Source organism: Salvelinus sp. IW2-2015, linkage group LG35 (genome assembly GCF_002910315.2).
Source record: "Salvelinus sp. IW2-2015 linkage group LG35, ASM291031v2, whole genome shotgun sequence".
NCBI classification, from domain to species: domain Eukaryota; kingdom Metazoa; phylum Chordata; class Actinopteri; order Salmoniformes; family Salmonidae; genus Salvelinus; species Salvelinus sp. IW2-2015.
The window spans coordinates 17279098-17304582 of record NC_036874.1 but is presented as its reverse complement, the minus strand read 5'-3'; the positions used below and the strand labels follow the sequence as shown (position 1 = coordinate 17304582).

Here is a 25485-nt window from a genome sequence, read left to right as displayed (position 1 = left end):
CTCCCTTTAAATTAAGAGACTCCCTCGAGGCTAAAATAAGGCTTTAATAGTTCAATTCATCTGGGGAAATATTGATATGGATGAATGGCATGGTGGAATGTCCCCTTTGTTGCAATAATGACGAAGGCAACAGTCGTTTGAGTGAAGGACGCACCCTCAAAGCTGTCGGAGGTAGAGACTAACCTGAGAGCGGACCTAGAACAGGGGATTAGCAACCCGTTTCAACAAATGCTTTTGCTCTTTTACCACTTAGCCTTGCCCTTCATTTGAACCTGCCATTTGTGTGGCGCGTATATATGCAAGCTGGTCTGTGACTTTCTATGCGTGTGTGCACACGCACGTGTGTGTGTGTGTGTGTGTTCATGTGTGTGTGCATGCGCGTTTGTGTCTGTCGGCTCACTTTAGCAGGCCATTGGCAGGTGCCTCCATCAGGCCTTGCCAGTCATGCCATCACTGTTTGCTGCCATGCTCAGAATAAACCAGTGGAAGAAAAATAATCAGAGTGAGTGATGCAAATCTCACAACACGCCAGTTTGATTTGCAACCCTCGCTATCAAAGAATGCTAATTAAAATCATATTTTTGCATATGTCTTCATGTCTTTCATGCGCATATGCAAATCGCCCCCATTGCCTTCTTCAGCACTCTGAATTAGGTTTATGAAGGACAGCTGTAATCCATAATTAACGAAATGTTTGCAAGCCTTCCTCCCCCCCCCCCATCCATGACTTAAACAACCTAGAAAAAGCTAAAAATGCTAACTTAATTAGCGGTTTGTTTATTTTAGCTAGTTGAAGCGTCAGTCAGTCAGTAGTGCGTGCATGCCACTGCCTCCAGTCACCCAGAGTGTCTCCTCCCTGTGTGTTTGATCTTGTCATTCTCCTTCGTGGAAGGAGGGGGTTTAGTCATACTCCCAGGCACCATTCTGGACGGATGGATGGATGGAGAGATGGAGCTAGAGAGGAGAGAGAAAAAATAGGAGGGAGAGAATGATGATAACAAAACAAAACAGGGGAACATGTTTGAATATTTAATGGGGTGTTAGTTAGCATGGGCTGCCCTTCGGGGGGGGTTGATGGATGTGGCTCTGGGGCGATGTAGAAGCAGAAGGACGTTGTGTGTGTCGCGTCCAGTATAGGGGAAGATCATTGTGTATGAATGAACGTGAAATATTAGGCTATACGCTCTTTACAACCAAAATCACCAATAAAGAGAGGGGGTCGAGAGGCAGATGGAGAGAGACGTTTTGAGAGAACGAGAAACAAACAAGCCAGAGGGGGGGGATAAATAGAGGAATGGAGAGAGAAACAGAAAGAGAGAGAGACAGCGAAGGAGAGAGAGTAACCGAAAGAGAGAGAGAGAGAGAGAGAGAGAGATAAAGAGAGAGAAAGTCCAGGAGTCCACAGTGAAGACCGGTGTCTGCAGTAACACTCCAAACCACGCAGCTGCTGGCTCAACTGGTTCTTTCTTTCATTCTCTCTCTCTCTCTCTCTCTCTCTCCCTCTCTCTTTATTTCTTTCTTGTTCCTCATGTCATGTCGTCTTAGATGTGGTCGTTGTCTGTCAGCAAGAACACTGTAATAGGATGTGATTACTGGTGAATTCAATGGCCAGAGGATGAAACGCTAGAGAAACGGGTCTGATCCCTGACTAGTTAGGCCTGTCATCCCACCATTAGGGCTTCACAAACTGTTTAGGGAATGGAACAAACTCAGGGCTTTGAACATGGTCAGGACATTGTGGCGGAGTCTTGAAATGACGTCCCAAATATTTCCCCGCGTGTGATGTTGTGCGTTTCTGTCTGTGCGAGTGTGCGTCCGAGGGTGTATGAGTCCGTGTCACTGTAGATACACTCTCTACACACTCTCTTTGATGTTGAACCACTGTAATGACAGGATATCCAAGGTCGTGTTCAGTAGGCACTCAGCGGGAAGAAAACGGGGAAAACAGAGACTACTACCAGACCAATAAGAAAGCACATTTTCTTTTTCCGTTGCGAAGCGTTTGAAAACATTTTTTTACAGTGTGGCCTTGTGAACACGGTTTAAACCCTTTTCTTTAGTTAACCTTCTGTGTCCTAGTGGCTTTGTCCTCACTACAGTTGCAAAGTTTTCCCGAAATCCCAGTTGGACAATTCCCAGAATCAGGAAGGAATAAACAGGAAATATGGAATCCTCCAACCAGGATTTCTGGAAAGTTTTACAACCCTAATCCTGACTATTTATTTATTACAACCCTAATCCTGACTATTTATTTATTACAACCCTAATCCTGACTATTTATTGCAAAAAGTCATCTCTGTCTGCTCCCCGGTTAACCCTTTCATTGACTGTGGTAAAGAGGCGCTCTTTGTTAACCCTTTGCCCCCTGTGTTCTCTCTCTGACCAGGTGGGCCTTTGTGATGAAGAAGCACCTGATCACTCACCTGTTGGGGAAACATGGACTGGGCCAGCCCAAAGAGAGGTAGGACTGACTACTTTTGCCTCGCTTTGTCTCCCTCTGTATTTCTCTCTCGCTCTCCCTCCCTTGCTCTCTGTCTGTCCCTCCCCCCTTCGGCCCCTCTCTCTCTCTCCGGTATTCCTATCAAACCCTCTTGGTCAATCTGTTCCCCCCCTCCCTCTCTCTCCTCTCCTCCCTCTCTCTTCTCTCCCTCTCTATGTATGATTGGGAAGATGTGATGTCTCCATCTCTCTCCATGATGTTGCGTGTAAAACTTTCCCGGTGTGCCCCTGTCTGTCAGCGACGCGGCCCGGCTGTCAGTCCTCGTTGTGTGTGTGTGTGTGTGTGATGAAGACGAAGTTGCGAAGTCCCCGTGGCATGCGAGAATGAGACGTTAAACACCCCTCAACCTGTCAAACAGACCCGCTAAGAGAAACCAGACGTCTTCTTAAAAAAAAGACATCTGAAAACCGCCTTTCAAATTGATACTTTTGACAATATGTCGTATTAGATATGACAAGTAGCTTGAGATATTAGCAAAGTAGGYGCACCATATGCTGCCCTGTAAGTACACACTCATTATTGACTGGATTCAGACTGGCAGCTGCTCGTTGGGATTAGTTGGGAGAGAGAGTCTCACGTCCCTCAACTATTTCACTTGTCTGCTTAATTCTCGTAAACAGCACGTGACAAACTAAGGCGAAACTAAACTGTCCAGTGCAGAAATGTTTGTACCACATAGATGTTATATCAAGAGGAATTGCCACATATTTTTGTCCATTTGGCTTTTTTTGTTTTCGTACTTTGAGGATGCTGGTTGGTAATGTGAGTGAAATCACAGTGGGGCTGGTCCGTGTATTGTGTCTGACTGAAAGACCTCTGTGTCCTTGGCTCGGTATTAGAGGGCGACATTACAGCAAAGGTCGGCGAGAGCACGCCCGCAAACGCACGTGCACAAACGCACGCGAACACACACCAGGTGCAGGCATGAATGGAGTGGCCTTGTGGAGCTTGGAGGTCTGTGTGTTACCTGACAGCATTTACCTCAGAGTGTGTCTCTACCAAAAGCATCTAGAGTCACACTGCTGCCCCATAAAACATACTGCAGTGCCATACAACACCATTACATCACACGCAAACATACACACACAAACGTATGCACGTATGTGCACGTGAACGAGGCAAGTGCATGTATGCATACAGATATCGGCGTGGTATCATTATTTTCTCTTGCTTCTCTCTATTAAACACACACAGCGAGAGGCCATGAGGTTTGTTCTATTTAAACCTGTAAAACACGGTGTCATCATTTTCCTGACAGTTCTGGAGACAGAATTTATCTCATCATTAATTAACCATCATATTTCCAACACAGCAGTGCTTAATTAGCACAAGGTCATTGGGGAGGGCTTATTAAGTGGAACAAATTTGGGTGAGTGTAAGTGGAGAGAGAGAGAGAGACATGAAAAGGGGAAAATATGGAGAGCGTATGGTGACAGTGCTGGCTCAATGATTGATAACTGCACCAGTTTGAAAAGCCCAGACTTGGAGACTGGAGGGGTAGCTGGTGACGTGACTGGAGGAGGGGAGAGGGGACTGGAGAGGTAACTGGGGACCAGGAGAGAGGGAGGGAGGTAGGGGGAGGGACCGGGGGCTGGCGGGAGTGGGGGAGCCAATTGGAAACATATGCTGCCTGGCAGGCAGGGGGAGGCAGGGGAGAGATGGATTGCAGCAGGACAGTGTCAGAGAGGCTGTTTCATCACCATCTCCACGGCCCTATTCACCTGGTATTTTTAGAACACTGGGGAGATCTGTTAGTCAAAGGAAGAGAAGAGGAGGAGGGGTGGGAGGAGGAGGAGGGGAGAGACCTGACTAGCCGTAGTGCCCAGCTCCAGTTCGCTTAGTTTGTCTGGGCTCTGGAAAAACAGGATATTTTGGGGGGGGGCTGGGATGGGCAGGGGATCTAGAGGTAAGATGACACACTCCAGCCTCCATGACAGGTTCAGAGAGAGAGAGAGAGACAGAGAGAGAGAGAGAGACAGAGAGGGGTAGAGGAGTTCTGACCTGTTCTAAAATGACACATCTGGGTCCCGGTTTCATTCACCACTATTCTTCACTGTAAGGCACTGTGGGTAGTTTGGAGGTCTGCGTACTTCTGGCTGTGCATGTGTCTGTTTACGTGTGGATATACAGTCGGGTCTATAATTATTGGCACTCTTGATAAAGATGAGCAAAAAAGACTGTATTAAATAGATCATGCAAATACTGAGCTATAGGTAACTGCCAAAATAATGGAAACACTAACTGAGGGATACAAAGTATATTGAAAGCAGGCACTTTACTAGGTGTGGGCCTTTGTAACATCCCATCATGCTCAGGGTCATGTATAAAAATGCCCAGTTGCCCATTATTTTGGTTACCATGGCTAGAAGATGAGATCTCAGTGACTTCTGAAAGAGGGGTCTGAAAGGAGCAYTGGGGGTTGAAAGTGTGCGTGTCTCGGTCGCCAGATCTCGACCCAATTGAACACATATGGTAGATTCTGGAGCGGCGCCTGAGACAGTTTTCAACCACCATCAACAAAACCCCAAATGGTGGAATTTCTGATGGAAGAATGGTGTCGCATCCCTCCAACAGAGGCAGGTACAACAACAACAAAAAAGCCTAAAAAAGAAAGGGGTCAAAATACCTGGCAGCCGTGTTTACTCCGCCACCCTCCCCTTGCGAGGATAATGGCACAGAACCTTTTTCTAGAACGTTTTATGAGATCGGAGACCACGTTGRGAGGGATCTTAGACCCTTCCTCAATACAGAATCTTTCCTGATCCTTGCTATCTTTCATCTGCTCTTCAATTCAAACTACAAAGTCCAGAGACTTTTTGAATTGTGTGGTCAATTAACCATTTCTTTGTGGAGTTGTCCTTTCGATAGTCATACAGTGAGMTCCAAAAGTATTGGAACAGTGACACATTGTTGTGGTTTTGGCTCTGTACTCCTGCACTTTGGATTTGAAATGATACAATGACTATGAGGTTAAAGTGCAGACTGTCAGCTTTAATTTKAGKGTATTTTCATCCATATCGGGTCCGTTTAGAAATTACAGCACTTTCTGTACATTGTCCCCCCATTTTAGTGGACCAAAAGTYGTATATGTCTGTTAAAGTAGTCCAAAGTTTAGTATTTGGTCTGATATTCCTAGWACGTAATGATGATCGAGCTTGTGACTACAAACGTGTTGGCACCATTTGCTGTTTGGTGTGCAGATCTGGAATATATCAAGTACATGTCACAGCGACACACGCCGCCCTGTATCTCTGGAGTACTTGAGGAAGACCAAGAGGTAGACCACCGACAGGTAATATATCAATTACATGAGATGGTTGCAGGTCCCCGAGGAGAGATTTAATAAGCTCTGAGCTATTTGTTAATATACTAAACCAAGGTTGGGTGTGTGGGGTTCTGTGCAATTGTCATTTTATACGTTATGCTAACTTTTGTGTAGCATTTGTGGCTCCAAACCAATACAAGATGTGTTTCATGTCCATATCATCATCAGGTGTCTAAAAGAATGTGTGTAGCTCGCTGAAGTGCGAAAAATGCTAATATCAGGTATAGTGACTTGCATTGATTTTGGCCCACAAATGCGACAACATTAGCGTTTGAAGACAGTGGCCAGGGATACAAAACCAAGGCATGGTTTGTTTTCTTACCTTCCCCATAGGCTGCTTACAGGGTAAGGAAACCAATAAGTCATTTTATAATTTGGGTGAACTATCCCTTCAATTTGACAAAGTGAAATGTGTGAGATAAATGAAAAAATAATAAAATATCTTCCTACAATTCAATAACTTGATGGAATTAGGCCTAGGTCTACGTGCGTGTCAAATCAAATTTCATTGGTCACGTACACATGTTTAGTAGATGTTATTGCGGGTGCTAGAGAAATGCTGGTGTGTGTTGTGTGTGTGTGTGTGTGTGTGTGTGTGTGTGTGTGTGTGTGTGTGTGTGTGTGTGTGTGTGTGTGTGTGTGTTGTGTGATGTGTGTGTGTGTGTGTGTGTGTGTGTGTGTGTGTGTGTGTGTGTGTGTGTGTTGCTGGTTTGAAAGATGTAAATACACCTGAACCAACAATTTAATGAGGCAGACTGCTGCTGTTGTGATTGACGGCTGTGACCTCGCCTTCATTTAACGTAATTTTGAGCCATTTAAAAACAAAGTGTTCAAAGATGGTTGCCCTGTCTCAGGTATCCATGTTTTTTAGGCAATTGTAAAACTACCTCCCATTTTCACATTTATAATAATAAACTGTTTGAACTAATACACTCTTCACTCATTAAATGGGCGTGTTGACAGCCAAATGAGTCCAATTTATTTAACTGATAAAGTCGGTGAAACGGTTTTCAGAAGAACTATCAATGTGGGTCAATAACATTGTGAAACGAAAACCATTACTATTGCTGGGTATGGCCATTCATCTCCACGTACTGTATTTTGCCAATAGGGCCGTCCCTAAATCACAATTTTTTGATTTTAATCAGATTTGTCCTTTAGATACTAATATTCAACTAATCTGCAAATATGTTTAAAAAAAGAACGCTATGACTGATCAAAACTCTTATAGCTTTGTCTTGTCCCTCTGCAGCAGACACATTTTGGGGGCTTTCTTGGCACTCTGGTATGTTGATAGACTTGCACCCGTGACCCGTGCTCCATGATAAAACGGGACAGTGGGGTAAGTTAAGCCAAAGGGGTACGTTGAGCCACCCTTGTTTCTAGGAAACCRTACACAAAATTCTTAGTTTTACCAAATATTTAGGAAGAGGTCATCATTTCATGGAGTCTGTGAAGGAAGAAACCACATGGAAAAAGTGGTAAACAAGTTAGGTCCAAAAAACACATTTATTGTGTTAGAGGTTTCATGATGCTTGTATCTAAACCAAAGTAGATAATTGTAAGATTGTTCTATACATCAGTTGGGGGTCTCTATAAGCTTCAATATGAGGTCCTAAACTTAGCATGAAAGTGCATCCTTGTAGCTGTGTGGGCTAAAGTGCATCCTTGTAGCTGTGTGGGCTAATAATAGACTAAATGTTTGCCCTGGGGTAAGTTGAGCCAAAGTCCATGGGGTAAATTGAGCCAACGGTTGAGCCAATGGCAAATTGAAGTGTTTTCTTCCCAGGTGTAATGCATTATCGCTGGGATATGAGGTAACAAAGAACAAAGTGTTTTTTAGGCGTTAAGCCTGTGTTAATAGATGCTTAAAATGAATAAAAGACAGAAAAGTGATTTTGTTTCATTGTGTTTGGGAAATAACATAGACATRGTTTTAAATAGCGGTCATATTTCATTCAGTACAGAGATCTGTAGGCAGCTTATTTTACCCTGTCCCGTGGCTAAACTTACAATGGGGTAAGTTGTGCCAATCGATTGTTTGGGACAAGCTTTGTTTTCAAAACTGTAATGTYAGACTGAATTCTGATTTATTACCAGGGCCTCTGGCACAACAGCCTGAAATATATGTCGATATATATATATTTCATATTGACGGAGTGATGCTGAGTGTAAAAAATGTCTCAACTTACCCCACTCTCCCCTACTCAAATCAGCTACATGTGAGTAGAATCAGAGTAAAACTGATCAAATCCTAACTATTCAAATTTTGGGGGTCAGCCCGAGTTGCCAAGCCAATATCACATACAATACACACAACGCCAAGGAGAGAGGGAACAAATAATGAATTAGCCGAGCTAACATGAGGTATTAATACTGCATGATGGTTCAACAAAGACATGTATGTGCGTGTGTCCACAACCGTACTCTACTGTAGTGCTGCTCAGGTACAAGCAGCTTGTCTGTGCCAGAGGCCGAGGGTGGCAGCGCGGGCATCTGGCTTGGCAGCACCAGGTTCTGGGCTCACAGCCGCTTCCCAGTATGCCGTGCGGTGCGGCCATATTGCCCGGTCGCTGTGGACTGGGACGGGGCAGGCTGGACAGGGGCAGAGGGGGCGGAAGAGTCCTGCAGGGTACCAGCATGGTGGCAATGTGGACCACACAGTCCAAAGCCCTGCCATACTCACAGGGGTCCAATTACACTAGAGCGTGTGTGCGTGTGTGTGTGTGTTTACTCTGCGGAACGGTGCTGTAGAGAGAGAACGAGGTTAAGAGAGAAATATTGTGGCCCTTAATTATTTGGAATAAATCCGTCCTCTTAATAATGAATCCATCTCTCCCCTATCTCTCCCGTACCTTTCGGTATCAAGCTCTGAGTTGTTGTTACCACCTAAGACTAATGGTGTCATGGTTAGGCCTGCACTGCTTGCTGTACACAGACAATGGCCCGTCATATCAGAACAAGTATGATATGACAGTCACAGCAGGGCCATGTTCATTAGGCACCAAACGGAGGAAAGAAGACTGAAACGGGGAGGGACTACCTGGATTTGTCCAATACAAACGCTCATTTTAGTTTTTTCGTAGGAACACTTTTCTATAACGTTTTCCGTTGAGTGCCCTAATGAACACAACCCAATCATATCCTATATTACGGCCATAGAGGCTAAATGCACAATGCAAATATTTGTGCATTTTAAAAGGCTTTGAACTGCAGCAACAGTCACTGCCACTGTGGTAGTCAGAGTCTCCTGTGGCTGGTGTGTAGTAGAGAGACCTTAGTGGCCCATTGCTCACCTTTGTGTTGCTGTGTGTTTTGTTTGAACAGGCGCCAGTGGACACGGCCTCTGTTTACCCTACTCAATATTTCATGAGGGATGAATGGTCGGCGGCGAATGAGCGATCGCGTTAATATTGCTGTTGAAATTAAACGATAATTAGAAATGTGTTAGTCTAAAAGCCATTGCAGTCTATAAAAGTTTGATTGCTGGAAAATTAGGTGCATTAAGTTTTTATGGGTTGGCCTGTGCAATCGCTGGAGAATGGTTTTATGCACTTGTCATGGGCATATGGTGCAGGCTGGCGACGTGCGTGTTTGTGTGTGTGTGTGTGTATGTGTGTGTGTGTGTGCACGCAGTGGTGTAAAGTACTTTAGGAAAAATACTTTAAAGTACTACTTCAGTAGTTTTTTTGGGTATCTGTACTTTACTTTACTATTTATATTTTTTATTACTTTTACTTCACTACATTCCTGAAGGAAATAATRTACTTTTTACTCCATACATTTTCCCTGACGCCCAAAAGTACTCGTTACATTTTGAATGCTTAGCAGGACAGGAAAACGGTCTAATACACACATTTAAAGAGAAAATCCCTGGTCATCCCTACTGCCTCTGATCTTGCAGACTCACTAAACACAAATGCTTTGTTTGTAAATGATGTCTGAGTGTTCCCGTGGTTATCCGTAAATTTAAAAAACAAGAAAATCGTGCTGTCCGGTTTGCTTAATATAAGAAATTTGAAATTATTTACACTTTTACTTTTGATACTTAAGTATATTTTAGCAATTACATTTACATTGGATACTTAAGTACATTTAAAACCAAATATGTTTTTTACTTTTAATCAAGTAGTATTTTACTGAGTCATTTTCTATTAAGGTATCTTTACTTTTACTCAAGTATGACAATTGTGTACTTTTCCCACCACTGTGTACACGGCTGCGTTCTGAAAAGCTGAGGTTCTCATATGCAACAACTCTTCCAGTGATGTAATCATCCGAACATTGTTATCAGCCAGACAGACTAGTTGGCCTAACTACCAGCAGCAGTTTAGTCTAGGTCTAAACTAGCTGTATTGGTATTGGTAATGGTCTTCAGTTAGTACCCAGTCACAACAGCATGTCTTTGTGGAATGAGACCGCTGGTCTGCATTCCTAAAGCGTCTCAGAGTAGGAGTGTGGATTTAGGATCAGTTTACCTTTTTAAATCCTAATGAATAAGACTACATGGACAGGGGGGACCTGATCCTAGATCAGCACTCATAATCTGAGAGACTTTATGAACATGGGTCTTGATCCAATATCCACACTAGCACTCAGTTGTTCCAATATCCACACTAGCACTCAGTATGAAGCAATGTAGAGCGTTAGGCCAGTAACACAAAGGTCGCTGTTTCTATACCCCGAGCCCGCAAGGTGGGAAAATCTGCCATTCTGCCCTTGAGCAAGGCAGTTAACCCCCAACAACAACTGATCCCCGGGTGCCGATGACGTGGACATCAAACAAGGCATCCCCCCGCACCTCTCTGATTCAGAGGCGTTAGGTTAAATACAGAAGACACATTTCGGTTGAATGCATTCAGTTGTACAATTGACTAGGGATTCCCCCTTTCCCCTAGTGTAGACATTTGAACAGACCAGTAGACTAGCTACTCTCTGCCAGACCTCCCAATCCATCTCCCAAGCCTCTAACTTTCAGTCTAGGAATGATGTCATCAACTAGCATTGGAACACACGTGATGTTACTCAAACCACGAGAGAAGAGAATGTGCTCAGCTCAGCCTCCATCTAATTTATGACAAGAGAACGAGTGGTAGAACTAGCATTGTGTGGCTAATTGACGACAGGTCAGAGTTCCCTCACTGCGACTCCCTGCAACTCTATGTGGGCTACTTGTTTCTGCCTTTCTCAATTGAAACATCAGACTGTCACTGCAAGGAATGGATGTTTCCAGGCCTCACTAATGAACCAATGAATCAATGAATTAGCTAAGCAGCGATTCAATTAATGCGAGCTGGACGGAGGAGCAGGAGCCGTGGACATATCCCGGAGAAGGTGATTAGCGCCGAAACAGATACAGACACACACGAACCAGTCACGGCTGCCAATATCAGTTATTACAAGTTTCTCCAACTTTGGACCTTTTCCTCGTTTGTTAGCGCAGTCATGGATTTATCATCACTTTCTGATGTTATATTGATGTTAAGATGTTTGTTTTTTTAATGCCAGTGTTGTGCCGCCCCCTCCCCCTGCCAGAATCCCCCTTCCAATTTCCTGAATTCTGTGGCTAGAGTCAAATACTTTCTGTTGCCCACATCGGAGTCAAATACTTTCTGTTGCACACATCGGAGTCAAATACTTTCTGTTGCCCGCACATCGGAGTCAAATACTTTCTGTGGCACACATCGGAGTCAAATACTTTCTGTTGCACACATCGGGTCACATACTTTCTTGTTGCACACATCGGAGTCAAATGACTTTCTGTTGCACCACATCGGAGTCCAAATACTTTCTGTTGCACAGCATCGGAGTCAAAATACTTTCTGTTGCACACATCGGAGTGTCAAATACTTTCTGTTGCACACATCGGAGTCAAATACTTTCTGTGCACACATCGGAGTCACAATACTTTCTGTTGCACACATCGGAGTCACATACTTTCTGTTGCACACATGCAGAGTCACATACTTTCTGTTGCACACATCAGAGTCAAATACTTTCTGTTGCACACATCGGAGTCACATACTTTCTGTTGCACACATCGGAGTCAAATACTTTCTGTTGCACACATCGGAGTCAAATACTTTCTGTGCACACATCGAGTCACATACTTTCTGTTGCACACATCGGAGTCAAATACTTTCTGTTGCCACACATCGGAGTCAAATACTTTCTGTTGCACACATCGGAGTCACATACTTCTGTTGCACACATCAGAGTCACATACTTTCTGTTGACACATCGGATCAAATACTTTCTGTTGCACACATCGGAGTCACATACTTTCTGTTGCACACATCAGAGTCAAATACTTTCTGTTGCCACACATCGGAGTCAAATACTTTCCTGTTGCACACATCATCGGCAGTCAAATACTTTCTGTTGCACACAGCATCAGTGCACACATCGGTCAAATACTTCTGGTTGCACTCGAGTCATCCTTCTGTTGTACCCACAATTTCGGAGTCAAATACTTTCTGCTTGCACACATCGGGGTCAAATACTTTCTGTTGCATGATCACATCGGGAGTCAAATACTTTCTGTTGCACACATCGGAGTCAAATACTTTCTGTTGCACACATCGGAGTCAAATACTTTCTGTGTCACAAACTCGAGTACATACTTTCTGTTGACACTCAGAGTCAAATACTTTCTGTTGCACACATCGGAGTCAAATACTTTCTGTTGCACACGACATCGGAGTCAAATACTTTCTGTTGCACCACGATCGGAGTCAAATACTTTTTTCTGGTTGTACACACTCGGAGTCACATACTTTCCTGCTCTGCCCCATCCCGGGAGGCTGATACCACCAAGAGAGGATATTGGTAGAGTGTGCGAGGCCCTACCTCGATGGGGTAGAACGAGTGATGCTTACTCTTGTTGGGCAGAGACGCCCCACTGCACCTCGACCCGCAAACACCCCCCTCTGGGGTTGACCGTGGGGGCTAATAATGAGTAGGAATTGGTGTGTGTCAAATACTTTCTGTGCATACAGTCATGAGCCGGTCGATCGAATCGGAGTCACATACTTCTTGTTGCGTGTTACTAGTGCGGTCACCCGGCCGTGACCACTGAGCTGACGTGGCTAGAGCAACTTGTGGTGGTCGAGGGTATGGGAGCGATTGGCGCGGGTGAGTGACGAATGGCCATGCTATTAGGATGTGGTGGTTGTCGTAGATGATGAAGAGCGACACGAAAGTTGACTCTCGGCGCGTGGGGCAGTCCTCGTCCTGTTCGCCAAATCGTTAGTTATGGATGATTGATGGGTGGGACGTGGAGATTAGCGCAGCAAGAGGGACGCACACGCCGGAGTTGTATCAGGGCTTATATTACATGACTACTGAGGTTCCAAGCCGACTAGCGTGCACAATCGTCAGATCGAGAGATGCGATGTTTGGCGTAGTGTTGGCAAAGGGAGGGCGCTGTGCACTCGGCGACAGGGATGGGAGTGATGTCACATCGGAGTAATATACCTTTGCTGTCTGCAGCCATCGGCAGTCAGGCCAATACTTTCTGGTTGCAACACATGGAGTCATACTCTCTGTGCACCTCGGCAGTCAAATACTTGTCATGTTGCACACATCGGAGTCCAAGAATACTTTCTGTTGCACCACGATCGGGTCAAATACTCTTCCTGTTGCCCACCATCTGGAGTCCATACTTTCTGTTGGCAACACATCGGAGTCAATACTGTTCTCTGAACCACTTTCCAATTCAGGATAGGCAACGGAAATGAAATTAATAATTCATGTATGTGTGTTATATTAAACATAACATGTTGGCAAGCAATAAACATTTCAGAACAACTATGGCTGAATTATTATCCTTACACTTTCCAAAATACTAGTCGAATAAGACATGGGAGAGATGACGAATTTTGGCAAAGATATGTATTTTTAGACTAATACAAATCAGTAGCAGATTTAGGTACGGGCGACAGGGGCAGCCGCCCAGGGTGGCATCTTGCCGGGGGCGACACGGGGCGCGGCGGGTGCTTAAGGGGGGGTTCGCCCAGGGCGCCATATTGAAACAAATAACCAAACCGAAAACTGCATACGAAAATGATTTCTGCTACTAAGAGCAGTGAAATGTAGGCTAAACTGACAACGGAGTGAAGAGCAGAAATCTCAACTAGCAAGCAGGTCGCAGCAATGAAGAACGCGAAGGGGGGGGGTTCTGKCAGGGGGAGATTTTCAGCACGACACCAGTCCGCCCACACGGGTACATATGAGCATGTGACACCTGTGTTCGAGCTGGTTAACCTTTAGAGACAGACAGTGGTTAAGATCTTTCACACAACGTTCATCATGCATGCATGACTCTTCACTTTACTGTACCGTGGGAGGATCGATTCAGCTCGGGGGGTCAGGTTTGCGTTGCCGGGCGTGCGTGCGTGCGTGTGTGTATAGTGAGCTCAATACCGAGTGTGTGTAGGGTTGCGAGAGAGAGAGCATAATGTGTGGGTTGAGAAGGTCCAAGAATAGACATGTCATAATCAACTTTGCGGCTTACAGCTGGTGGTTTGTTCCGCCCGAGTATCAAGTCATCTCCCTAAGTTTTGTTTTTCCGAATCCCAAAACCCCCAGAGCCGAAATGGTTTCGAGAGAGAAAAAAGAACGAGAGGGTCTCCTTGATTATGTGACATCCTCCGGAAGGCCGTTCTGCAAGTTGTTGGGGTGGGGGGGGGGGGGGAGCCTTCTCACTATTGAACTGTCACTACTCAATTTGGGCTAACGGTAAGCATGCACGGGCCTCCTGGATATTCTCCCCCACACCCACCCAGAGTCCCCTCCTCCCCGCTCTGCTCCCCGCCACCGATCGCCGTGGTGACAGTTTTGATTACATTCATCAATCGTGGCTGTACAGTGGTTTTCCTGAGCACCTGGCAGGCAGGATCACAGCTGGCTCTGAGCTACCCTGTCCCCCTGACCCAACACTCTGTGTGTGTGCGGCCGCTAGCTCAGGTCTTCTCTTTTCTGTGTGCGTGTGTGTTTCTCATTTCCGATCGGCCAGGGGGATTTGAATGACCCGCACGGTGCACTGCAGCATTTGTATTGAGCGAACGATAACTGACTGTTTGCTGCTGTTTCAGCTCAGTACAAATGAGAGTTATTAGACTTCGACAGTTATTTTCTCCTGATATTGACTAGGTCAGGTCAAGGTAGTAATCAATTCTATAATTGTATTTACACTGGGTTTGAGAGAAATGTTTATTTTTTTGGGGGGGGGGGGGAGTTTGTGTATGTGTGTGTGTCTTTGTATTCATGTGTAAATGAGTGTAGAATTGTTATTGTGTGTGTGTCTCTGTGTGCCTGCCCAGAGTCTCGCTCACGACAGTGCATCGTTCACTGTCCCACAGATGCATAGAGATACTGTATGTGACAGCAGGCTGTTGCTCTATGCCGAACAACACACACTCACAGATACTTAGAGCGATGCATTACGCACGCACGCACGCACGCACTATAAATCCAGGTACTTCCTCCCTCTATTTTCTTTTGCTGTGAAGCCAAATCCCTCATCTTCTCGCTAAAGCGCTGTAAATTTATAATGGGACAAAGTGTACGTCTCGTTCCAATTCCTCAGGTATTACACGATTAAATAAATGTCCCGGGTCTTTTCACAAAGATTTTTTTTTATGGCGAGGTGGCCACTCCCCCTCACACACACCACTCCATGCACGGCACACACACACACTGCCTACCTCTCACAGATGCAGAGGGTGCTCGTAATTGCGTTTGGGAGTCGTGGGTGAGGAACTGAAGTTCTGAATTGACGTGTAGCATCAGTTACTCTGTCTCACTTAGCGTGTCGTCTCTGTCGTCACTGCTAGAACAGGGACAATATGATTAGCGGTTAGTGAACTAGCTCGTGCGTCACATGATGTAAAGTCTTTAGCTGTGAGCTCGATGCACTGAGTGGGCAAAACTGGTTGAAATAATCATGTATCATGACAACAAGAAAGCGGTTGAAATGCCACCGTCACATACAACTGGTTGAAATGACGTCGTTATAAAAGACTGGTTGAAAATACGTCATTACAACAAGAAACCGGTCAACATGATGTCATTATGAGGTCATTTCAACTAGGTATTTGCCCGTTGGGAAAATCTAGGGATTATGGTCCAGTATTCTATCATTATGAAAGGTCATTGATCATTCTCAGAGAAGTGGTTTTGGATGTATGAAAAGTAGCACAAGAAAAGTAGAATGATAATTATTGGTTATAGCTGATGCTGTTTTGTCTCTCTGTCTCTGTCTCTCTGTCTCTGTCTCTCTGTCTTTCTCTCTGTCTCTCTCTGTCTCTTTGTCTCTTTGTCTCTCTCTCTGCGGTAGTCAAATACTTTGTTGCACATGACAATTCGGCATAGAGTCAAACTACGTTCTGTTTGGCACACATCGGGAAGGTCAAATATTTCTGTTGGCACACATCGGAGTCAATACCTTTCTGTTGCACCACCACATCGGAGTCACATACCTGTTTTTTGCCTCATCGGCACATCTTTTGTCGCACACAGAATGAGATGTCAAAATACTTTCTGTTGCCAACCCTCTGACTCCAATCGGATGTCACTACTTTGCTGGTTGCTAACACTCAGAGCGTCAAATCTTTCTGTTGCATCACATCGGGTCAATCTTTTCTGTTGCACCACATCGGAGTCAAATACTTCTGTTGCACACATTCGGAGTCAAAATACCTTTTCTGTTTGCTACCACATCTCGGATCAATACTTTCTGTTGCACACATCGGAGTCAAACTTTCTGTTTGCACACACAGTAGTACATACTTTCTGTTGCACACATCAGTCAATACTTTCTGTGCACAACATTCGATCATACAACTTCTGTTGCACACTCGAGTCTAACCTTTCTGTGCACACATCGAGTCAATACTTTCTGTTGCACACATCGGGTCAATACTTCTGTTGCACCATCGGGTCAATACTTTCTGTTGCACACATCAAGTCACATTACTTTCTGTTGGCACACATCGGAGTCAAATACTTTCTGTTGCAACAAATCGGAGTCGTCAATCAATCATTTTCTGTGCACACATCGGCAGTCAAATATCTTTCGTTGCACACATCGGAGTCAAATACTTTTCTGTTGCACACAATCGAGTCATACTTCTGTTGCACAATCGGACTCAAATACTTTCTGTGCACACATCGGTAGTCAAATACTTTCTGTGCACACATCGGCGCGGCTACAATACTTTCTGTTGCACACATCGGAGTCAAATACTTTCTGTGCACCATGAGTCAATACTTTCTGTGACACATCGGCAATACTTTCTGTCTGACACATCGGAGTCACACTTTTCCTGGAGTCAGTGCACACGGAGTCACTACTTTCCTGATTGTCACCATCGTGGAGTATAAACTTTCTGTTGGCACACTCATCCTCTCTTCGGAGCTCACATACCTTCTGTTGACACATCGGAGTCAATACTTCTGTTGAACACATCGGATCAAATCCTTTCTGTTGCACACATGGAGTCAATACTTTCTGTGCACACATGGAGTCAAATACTCTGTTGCACACACGGAGTCAAATACTTCTGTGCACACATCGAGTCAAATACTTCTATAAAAAACTTCATTCAGAATAGCACGGAAATGAAATTATAATTCATGATGTGTGTTTATAAACATAACATGTTGGCAAGCAATAAACATTTCAGAAAACTATGGCTGAATTATTATCCTTACACTTTCCAAATACTAGTCGAATAAGACATGGGAGAGATGACGAATTTTGGCAAAGATATGTATTTTTAGACTAATACAAATCAGTAGCAGATTTAGGTACGGGCGACAGGGGCAGCCGCCCAGGGTGGCATCTTGCGGGGGCGCAACGCGGGCGCGCGCGGGTGCTTAAGGGGGGGTTCGCCCAGGGCGCCATATTGAAACAAATAACCAAACGAAAACTGCATCAGAAAATGATTTCTGCTACTAAGAGCAGTGAAATGTAGGCTAAACTGACAACGGAGTGAAGAGCAGAAATCTCAACTAGCAAGCAGTCGCAGCAATGAAGAACGCGAAGGGGGGGGTTCTGCAGGGGGAGATTTTCAGCACGACACCAGTCGCCCACACGGGTACATATGAGCATGTGACACCGTTGTTGAGCTGGTTAACCTTTAGAGACAGACAGTGGTTAAGATCTTTCACACAACGTTCATCATGCATGCATGACTCTTCACTTTACTGTCCGTGGAGGATCGATTCAGCTCGGGGGTCAGGTTTGCGTTGCCGGGCGTGCGTGCGTGCGTGTGTGTTAGTGAGCTCAATACCGAGTGTGTGTAGGGTTGCGAGAGAGAGAGCATAATTGTTGGGTTGAGAAGGTCAAGAATAGACATGTCTAATCAACTTTGGCGGCTTACAGCTGGTGGTTGTTCCGCCCGAGTATCAAGTCATCTCCCTAAGTTTTGTTTTTTCCGAATCCAAAACCCCCAGAGCCGAAATGGTTTCGAGAGAGAAAAAGAACGAGAGGGTCTCCTTGATTATGTGACATCCTCCGGAAGCCTCTGCAGTTGTTGGGGGGGGGGGGGGGGGCGGAGCCTTCTCACTATTGAGAGCGTCACTCTCATTGGGCTAACGGTAAGCATGCACGGCCCTCCTGGATATTCTCCCCACACCCACCCCAGAGCCCTCTCCCGCTCTGGCCTCCCGCACCGATCGCCGTGGTGACAGTTTGATTACATCATCAATCGTGTGTCTCAGTGGTTTTCCTGAGCACCCTGGGCAGGCAGGATCACAGCCTGGCTCTGAGCTACCGCTGTCCCCTGCCCCAACACTCTTGTGTGTTGCGCACGCTAGTGCACCTTTTCTCTTTCTGTGTGCGTGTGTGTTTCTCATTCCGTCGGCCAGGGGATTTGAAGTGACCCGCACGGTGCCCTGCAGCATTGTATTGAGCGAACGCATACTGACTGTTTGCTGCTGTTTCAGCTCAGTACAAATGAGGAGTTATTAGACTTCGACAGTTTTTTCCTGATATTGACCTGCAGGTCAAGGTAGTAATCATTCTATAATTGTATACACTGGGTTTGAGAGAATGTTTTATTTTGGGGGGGGGGGGGGAGGTTTGTTGTGTATTGTGGGTTGTCTTGTATTCATGTGTAAATGAGTGTGAGAATTGTTATTGGTGTGTGTCTCTGTGTGCCTGCCCAGAGTCTCGCTCACGACAGTGCATCGTTCACTGTCCCCACAGATGCATAGAGATACTGTATTGACAGCAGCTGTTGCTCTATGCCGAACACACACCTCACAGATACTTAGAGCGATGCCATTACGCCGCACGCACGCACGCACTATAAATCCAGGTACTTCCTCCCTCTATTTTTTTTGCTGTGAAGCCAAATCCTCATCTTCTCGCTAAAGCGCTGTAAATTTATAATGGGACAAGTGTACGTCTCGTTCCAATTCCTCAGCTATTACATGATTAAATAATGTCCCGGTCTTTTCACAAAGATTTTTTTTTATGGCGAGGTGGCCACTCCCTCACCAACCAACCACTCATGCACGGCACACACACCCACTGCCTACCTTCTCACAGATGCAGGGTTCTCGTATTGCGTTTGGGAGTCGTGGGTGAGGAACTGAAGTTCTGAATTGACGTGTAGCATCAGTTTACTCGTCTCACTTAGCGTGTCGTCTCTGGTCGTCACTGCTAGAAACGGGACAATATGATTAGCGGTTAGTGAACTAGCTCGTGCGTCACATGATGTAAAGTCTTTAGCTGTGAGCTCGATGCACTGAGTGGGCAAAACTGGTTGAAATAATCATATGTATCATGACAACAAGAAAGCGGTTGAATGCACCTCACATACAACTGGTTGAAATGACGTCGTTTAATAAAGACTGGTTGAAAATACGTCATTACACAAAAAACCGGTCACACATGATGTCATATGAGGTCATTTCAATAGGTATTTGCCCGTTGGGAAAATCTAGGGATTATGGTCCAGTATTCTATCATTATGAAAGGTATTGATCATTCTCAGAGAAGTGGTTTTGGATGTATGAAAAGTAGCACAAGAAAAGTAGAATGATAATTATTGGTTATAGCTGATGCTTTTTGTCCTCTCTGTCTCTGTCTCCTCTCTGTCTCTGTCTTCTGTCTTCTCTCTCTGTCTCTCTCTGTCTCTTTGTCTCTTTGTCTCTGTCTCTTCGCTGTCTCTCTCTCTCTCTGTTTCGCTCAGTCTCTGTCTCTGTCTCTCTGTCTCTCTTTCTTGTGCTGTCTCTGTCTCTCTGTCTCTCTTTCTGTTGCTGTCTCTGTCTCTCTGTTCTCTTCTGTTGTTCTGTCTGTCTCTGTCTCACTGTTCTTCTGTCTGTCTCTCTGTCTCTGTTCCTCTCATCTCTGTCTGTCTCCTCTCTCTCTGTCTCTTTTTTTCTCTGTCGCTGTCTCTCTCTCTTCCTCTCTTCTCTCTCTCTCTCTCTCTCTCTCTCTCTCTCTCTCTCTCAATTCAATTCAATTCAATTCAAGGGGCTTTATTGGCATGGGAACACTGTTTAACATTGCCAAAGCAAATGAGGTAGACAATACACAAAAGTGAAACAAACAAACAAATTAACAGTAAACATTACACATAAGAAGTTTCAAAACAATAAACATACGAGTGTCATATTAAATATATACAGTGTTGTATCAATGTACAAATGGTTAAAGCAACACAGTTAAATAAGTAAGTCATAAATATGGTTGTATTTACAATGGTGTTTGTTTTTCACTGGTTGCCCTTTTCTGTGGCAACAGGTACAAATCTTGCTGCTGTGATGGCACACTGTGGAATTTCACCCAGTAGATATGGAGTTTATCAAATTGGATTTGTTTTTCGAATTCGTTTGTGGATCGTAGGTGTGTGAGGGAAATATGTTTCTATATATGGTCATATCTATTGTGGCAGGAGGTTAGGAAGTGCAGCTCGGTTTCCACCTCATTTTGTGGAGTGTGCAGCATAAGCCTGTCTTCTCTTGAGAGCCATGTCTGCCTACGGCGGCCTTTCTCATAGCAAGGCTATGCTCACTGAGTCTGTACACTTAGTCAACACTTTCCTTTAAGTTTGGGTCATTCACAGTGGTCATGGTATTCTGCCACTGTGTACTCTCTGTTTAGGGCCAAATAGCATTCTAGTTTGCTCTGTTTTTTGTTAATTTCTTCTCAATGTGTCAAGTAATTATCTTTTGTTTTCTCATGATTGTTGGGTCTAATTGTGCTGTTGTCCTGGGGCTTTGTGGGGTGTGTTTGTGTTTGTGAACAGAGCCCTAGGACCAGCTTGCTTAGGGGACTCTTCTCCAGGTTCATCTCTCTGTAGGTGATGGTTTGTATGGAAGGTTTGGGAATCGCTTCTCTTTAGGTGGTTGTAGAATTTAACGGCTTTCATTGCTGGGATTTGATAATTAGTAGGTTATGCGAGGCACCCATAATACTTGCTCTCTAAGAACAATGCATATTGGTGTTCCTGTCCGTTGCAAACAATCACATAGGACGAGCATTTTGCAGAATTGCAATAGCAAGATCTCTCAATTGTGGTTTGCCACCCATATTTGCTGATATCTCTCTTTCTGTTTGCGTCGAGCGGAGCCCCAGACCTCAGCAACCATACAGGGCATATTGGTGGCTCGCCTTCATGATCTGTGCTCGTGCGTGCATTCATACGTCACTTTTTTATGCCTCTGAATCGCAAAAATATCGTTAAGAAGCATACTTGAAGACCTTTATGTTCTTTTTGAGGCATAGAATGCCCTTTCTACTCTCTCTAGCTCATTCTTCTGCTCGCAGAATCAGGTTTCAGCTGAGAGCGCATGTTGTGGAGGTCACACTACTGTGTATAATGGCGCCACCTGTGGTGCCAGGTGGCACTGTGCACTTGTTAGCGATTCGGAGGTATTTGTAATCGGACGTTTCTTCTATATTCGTGAGTATGCTGCGTCGCCTAAGGGTATCTGTAGGGCGTTTTGTTTATGAGATGATTGTGATTAGTTTGAGCGTTTAGTGGTGTGTTCCTCGTTGAGCACGTACACTTTTTTTGGAACTCCGCATAATTATTTTGGGGTCTACTGGAGATTTCCTGTCAGGGCCCAGGGTCTGACAGAATCTGTGCAGTCTCACAGTGATCCCCAGAAAGTAGCTTCTGAGCTAGAGAGGCAGATCACTCTCTATAGTTGCGTTGAACGCATGGCACCAGAATGTCAATTCATGCAATCTATTGTATGAGAGATCTCATTTGACTTACCGTGAGAGGGGGATATATCTAGTCAGGGGCACCAGGCGAGACCCAGTAGAGACAGACCACAGGAGGCAGATGGTTGAGCTCCATATGTGGTTTACTCAGACCACGGAGGATATGCTAGGTTTAAGGCCCAAAGGCAGTCGGGCTAACAGGACAGAAATGTTCATTCATAACATAGTCCAGTTTACAGAAGGATCCTGAGGAAGGCGAGGGCTATTAACGCCTTGGCCATAGGTTCGATCTGGAACCCAGGCTACCAGAGGTCAGCTGACAGCAGTTGGTGAGATTTCAGTGAGATGCTTGCTATGGTCAGTTTCGTGCAACAAGTGTAACCACAGACGGGCATAGGTGAGCGGGTCCTTGGTGGAACTTGTTGTGATCTTGTTATATAAATTCTTTTTGTTTACTGTCGTTAGTCGGCTCAACACACAGAGCTGCTCGACGCTCTTGCGATACAACGAACACAGTCCTACGGATGGTAATGGAATGGGTTATAACTTGAAGTGAGTGGCGTGAGTGGTAATAGTTGGAGTGGGGTAACACACTTAACTCAACTAGGTTTTACTAACTAATCCTAGTAGGGTCTAGGACACAATGATCATACACGATGTTGTCTCGGCACTCTGTTATAATGAGAGAAGACATAGGCATATAAAAACAGAGTCAGAACGTGGTCTTCACTATTTCCAGTTTGTTAGTCAGTGTGCGGTGGGTTGTGCTCTCAGTGGGTGGAGTCTGTGGTCTTGTTAGCACCCACCACCCACTCTCATCAACATGAGGAATTTCTTCAACGTAAAGAATCGTTGGGGTCGCTCGGCGGGCCTAGAACAGTCTTGCAGGCACCCGGGTCCTTCACTACTTAAAGAATTTCCGACGTTCAAATTGTTCTACTTTTTGCTGATAGTTGGTGCTTTCTTGTCCACCACCAAGGAGGGCTCACAGTCAACACTAGATCTTCTCACAGATTCTGTTAGTATCTTGGGTCATCTTATACCTATAACTCTCTTCAGTAGACAAAATTAAATGGTCCAAGCGTAATCGCGTGTTCCAGCGTCATCAGGACCTATAACAAAATGTATATGTTCCACTCGATCACCGAGTGCTCCCATGGTATAGTCTGAGGCTATTCGTTATAGTCTCGTATACTTTGATTAACTTATTTGTTCAGAGTTTTTTTCGTCTCTCTCCGTGCCTACTGATATCTCTCTCGAATAACAATACAATAACAGTGAATGACTTCCTCAACAATACCGGCTGTTAAACGACTTGAGAGACAGAGGAAGGAAGGAGCTCACATTGCCATCATAATAGAAGTAATCTCCTAATTCATAACAGTACCAATTATGCGCATTTGCTTAAAAATACTTGAATCAGTTCTAGAGCCCTTTGCCCTCTTCTTCGTGGGGTCTAGAGAGACTGGGATCGGAGAAGTACCGGCACAGCTCAACTCGAAGTATTATCACAATCAGGGCAAACGAATAGGCCCAATTGAGCAAGCTGCTCTGCTCAGGAGTTGACAGAAGTGTGCGTCAGCGGAGGAGTGAGTAAAGACAATATGCAGTCCTGGAAACGCAGACGACCGCGGCTAAAGAGTATCCAATCAGGAGACAAGGAATATTGGAGTCCGAACGCATACAGGCACATGTGAGTATAATGCAAGCCAAAGGAGACCTCGTGTAGAGAATTATAGACACGACCTAAGGAGTTTAAGGCAGATCCACCCAAAAAACCTGTCTCGTCTATGGTACATCATGAAACAGAACACAAGCCACTGACAGACGGTCACACGACAGAAGGAGACGGAAGACACTACGGGCTAATACAATGGCACCAGTGCCGATATATAAAACGGGCATCACCTGTTAGCGAGGTGGAGACCAAGCACAAGGACAGGTGAAACAGATCAGTGCATGACAGATATACTCCGTTTATCACTCAACTGGACCAGGCCCTGAATCTTCCCCGTCATTCCGACAAAAGCCAACGCAAGAGATGGACCCAGCAGACAAGGCGCGATGCTAGAGATCTCGGCGAGGCCCATAATAGGAAGAATCACACCCGAGAGGAACGAGAAAGATAGGGTATATATCATTACTTGGACCAGCATTGGCTAAACCAATACAAAAACCCAGAGCAACCGTATCTATGGCAATTTTTTGAACCAACACACAATCGAGCAAATGGAGACTCAGGAGTGAAGAGACACAGAAGTGATGAGCATCCGTTGGTAGCACGACTCATTGCGGTGCCTCAACCAAAGGTTGTAACCAGAGGGAGGAAAGGCTTTGGGATTAACACAGTAATAATGCATTCTAGTAGGAAAGCTCATATTAGCCTTTGTTTTTATCACAAGAGTGCGCGCCGGTAGGCAGACATTGCGTCGTCGAAGGGAGATTATAGACAGGCTAGGATGCAGGATAAACTAGGTCACCCCACAATTGCGCTGGGTTAATACTATAGTAGCGATTCTTGGCAGGAAAGACAGCAGATCGCTAACATTTCCCTTAATACGACTGCACGGGCTGTGTGCCGGTGTAAAGTGGGTCTAATTGGACCATTGTATACAATAATCAGACTGGAGAGCTGCAGTTCCCTCAGGAGCAATGCTACGAATATACACTTAGAGAATTGCGGAAATCTACTCGAGAGATATATTCTCGCATTTTCTGATGTGTTAGGGAGATAACCTCCATATTTCATGACTATTAGCGGTTTGTGGTAAAGAATTCACTCACACTGATCGTATGGCCACTAAGAAGATTCTAGTACGATTGTTATGACCCTCTTTTGTTCTGCTCACGCCACGTAAAAGGCAACCAGTGAAACTCCATCATACCAGCGTAAATATAAAAACCAATATATCTTACTTAGTATTGCTAAGGTCTATGTCGTGCATTTAACACCAGCACCTCACAGATATAGCATCTGATATACATAGCCCGGGAGTAATAAGCAATATTACTAAAGAAAATAAACATCTGCGTTATTCTTTATTGTTTGCAACTTCCTGTATGTGGTAATTTTACTTTATTTGTTTTGTTTGTTTCACTTTGTGTAATTGTCTAACTCATTGCTTTGGCAATGTTAACACATGTTTCAGCCAATAAAGCCCTTGAATTGAATTGAAATTGAATTGGAGAGAGGAAGAAGAGAGAGAGAGAGACGAGGGAGAGAGAGAGAGAGAGAGAGAGAGAGAACAAGGACGAGAGCAACAGAGAGAGAGAAGAAGAGACAGACAGAGAGAGGGAAAGCCAGAGAAGACAGACAGAGAAGACAGTGAGACGAGACAGACGAAACACAGAGAGAGACAGAAGACCGAGACAACACAGAAAGAGAGACAGAGAGACAGAGAAGCAACAGAAAGAGGAGACAGAAGAGACCGAGACAGAGACTGAGCGAAAACAAAGAAGAAGCAGCGAGAGAGC

At 44.9% G+C, this 25485-nt stretch overlaps 1 protein-coding gene across 1 annotated transcript in view; it reads left to right on the top strand.

Moving 5' to 3' along the window:
• Positions 1-2391: 2391 nt before the first annotated feature.
• LOC111958707 (zinc finger protein 407-like) overlaps positions 2392-25485 on the top strand; it is a 134048-nt gene continuing 110954 nt past the window's right edge. The window contains exon 1 of the mRNA XM_023979952.3: positions 2392-2461. Coding sequence (XP_023835720.2) covers positions 2400-2461 — 62 coding nt within the window. The 5' untranslated portion in view covers positions 2392-2399. The remainder of the gene's footprint in view (positions 2462-25485) is intronic.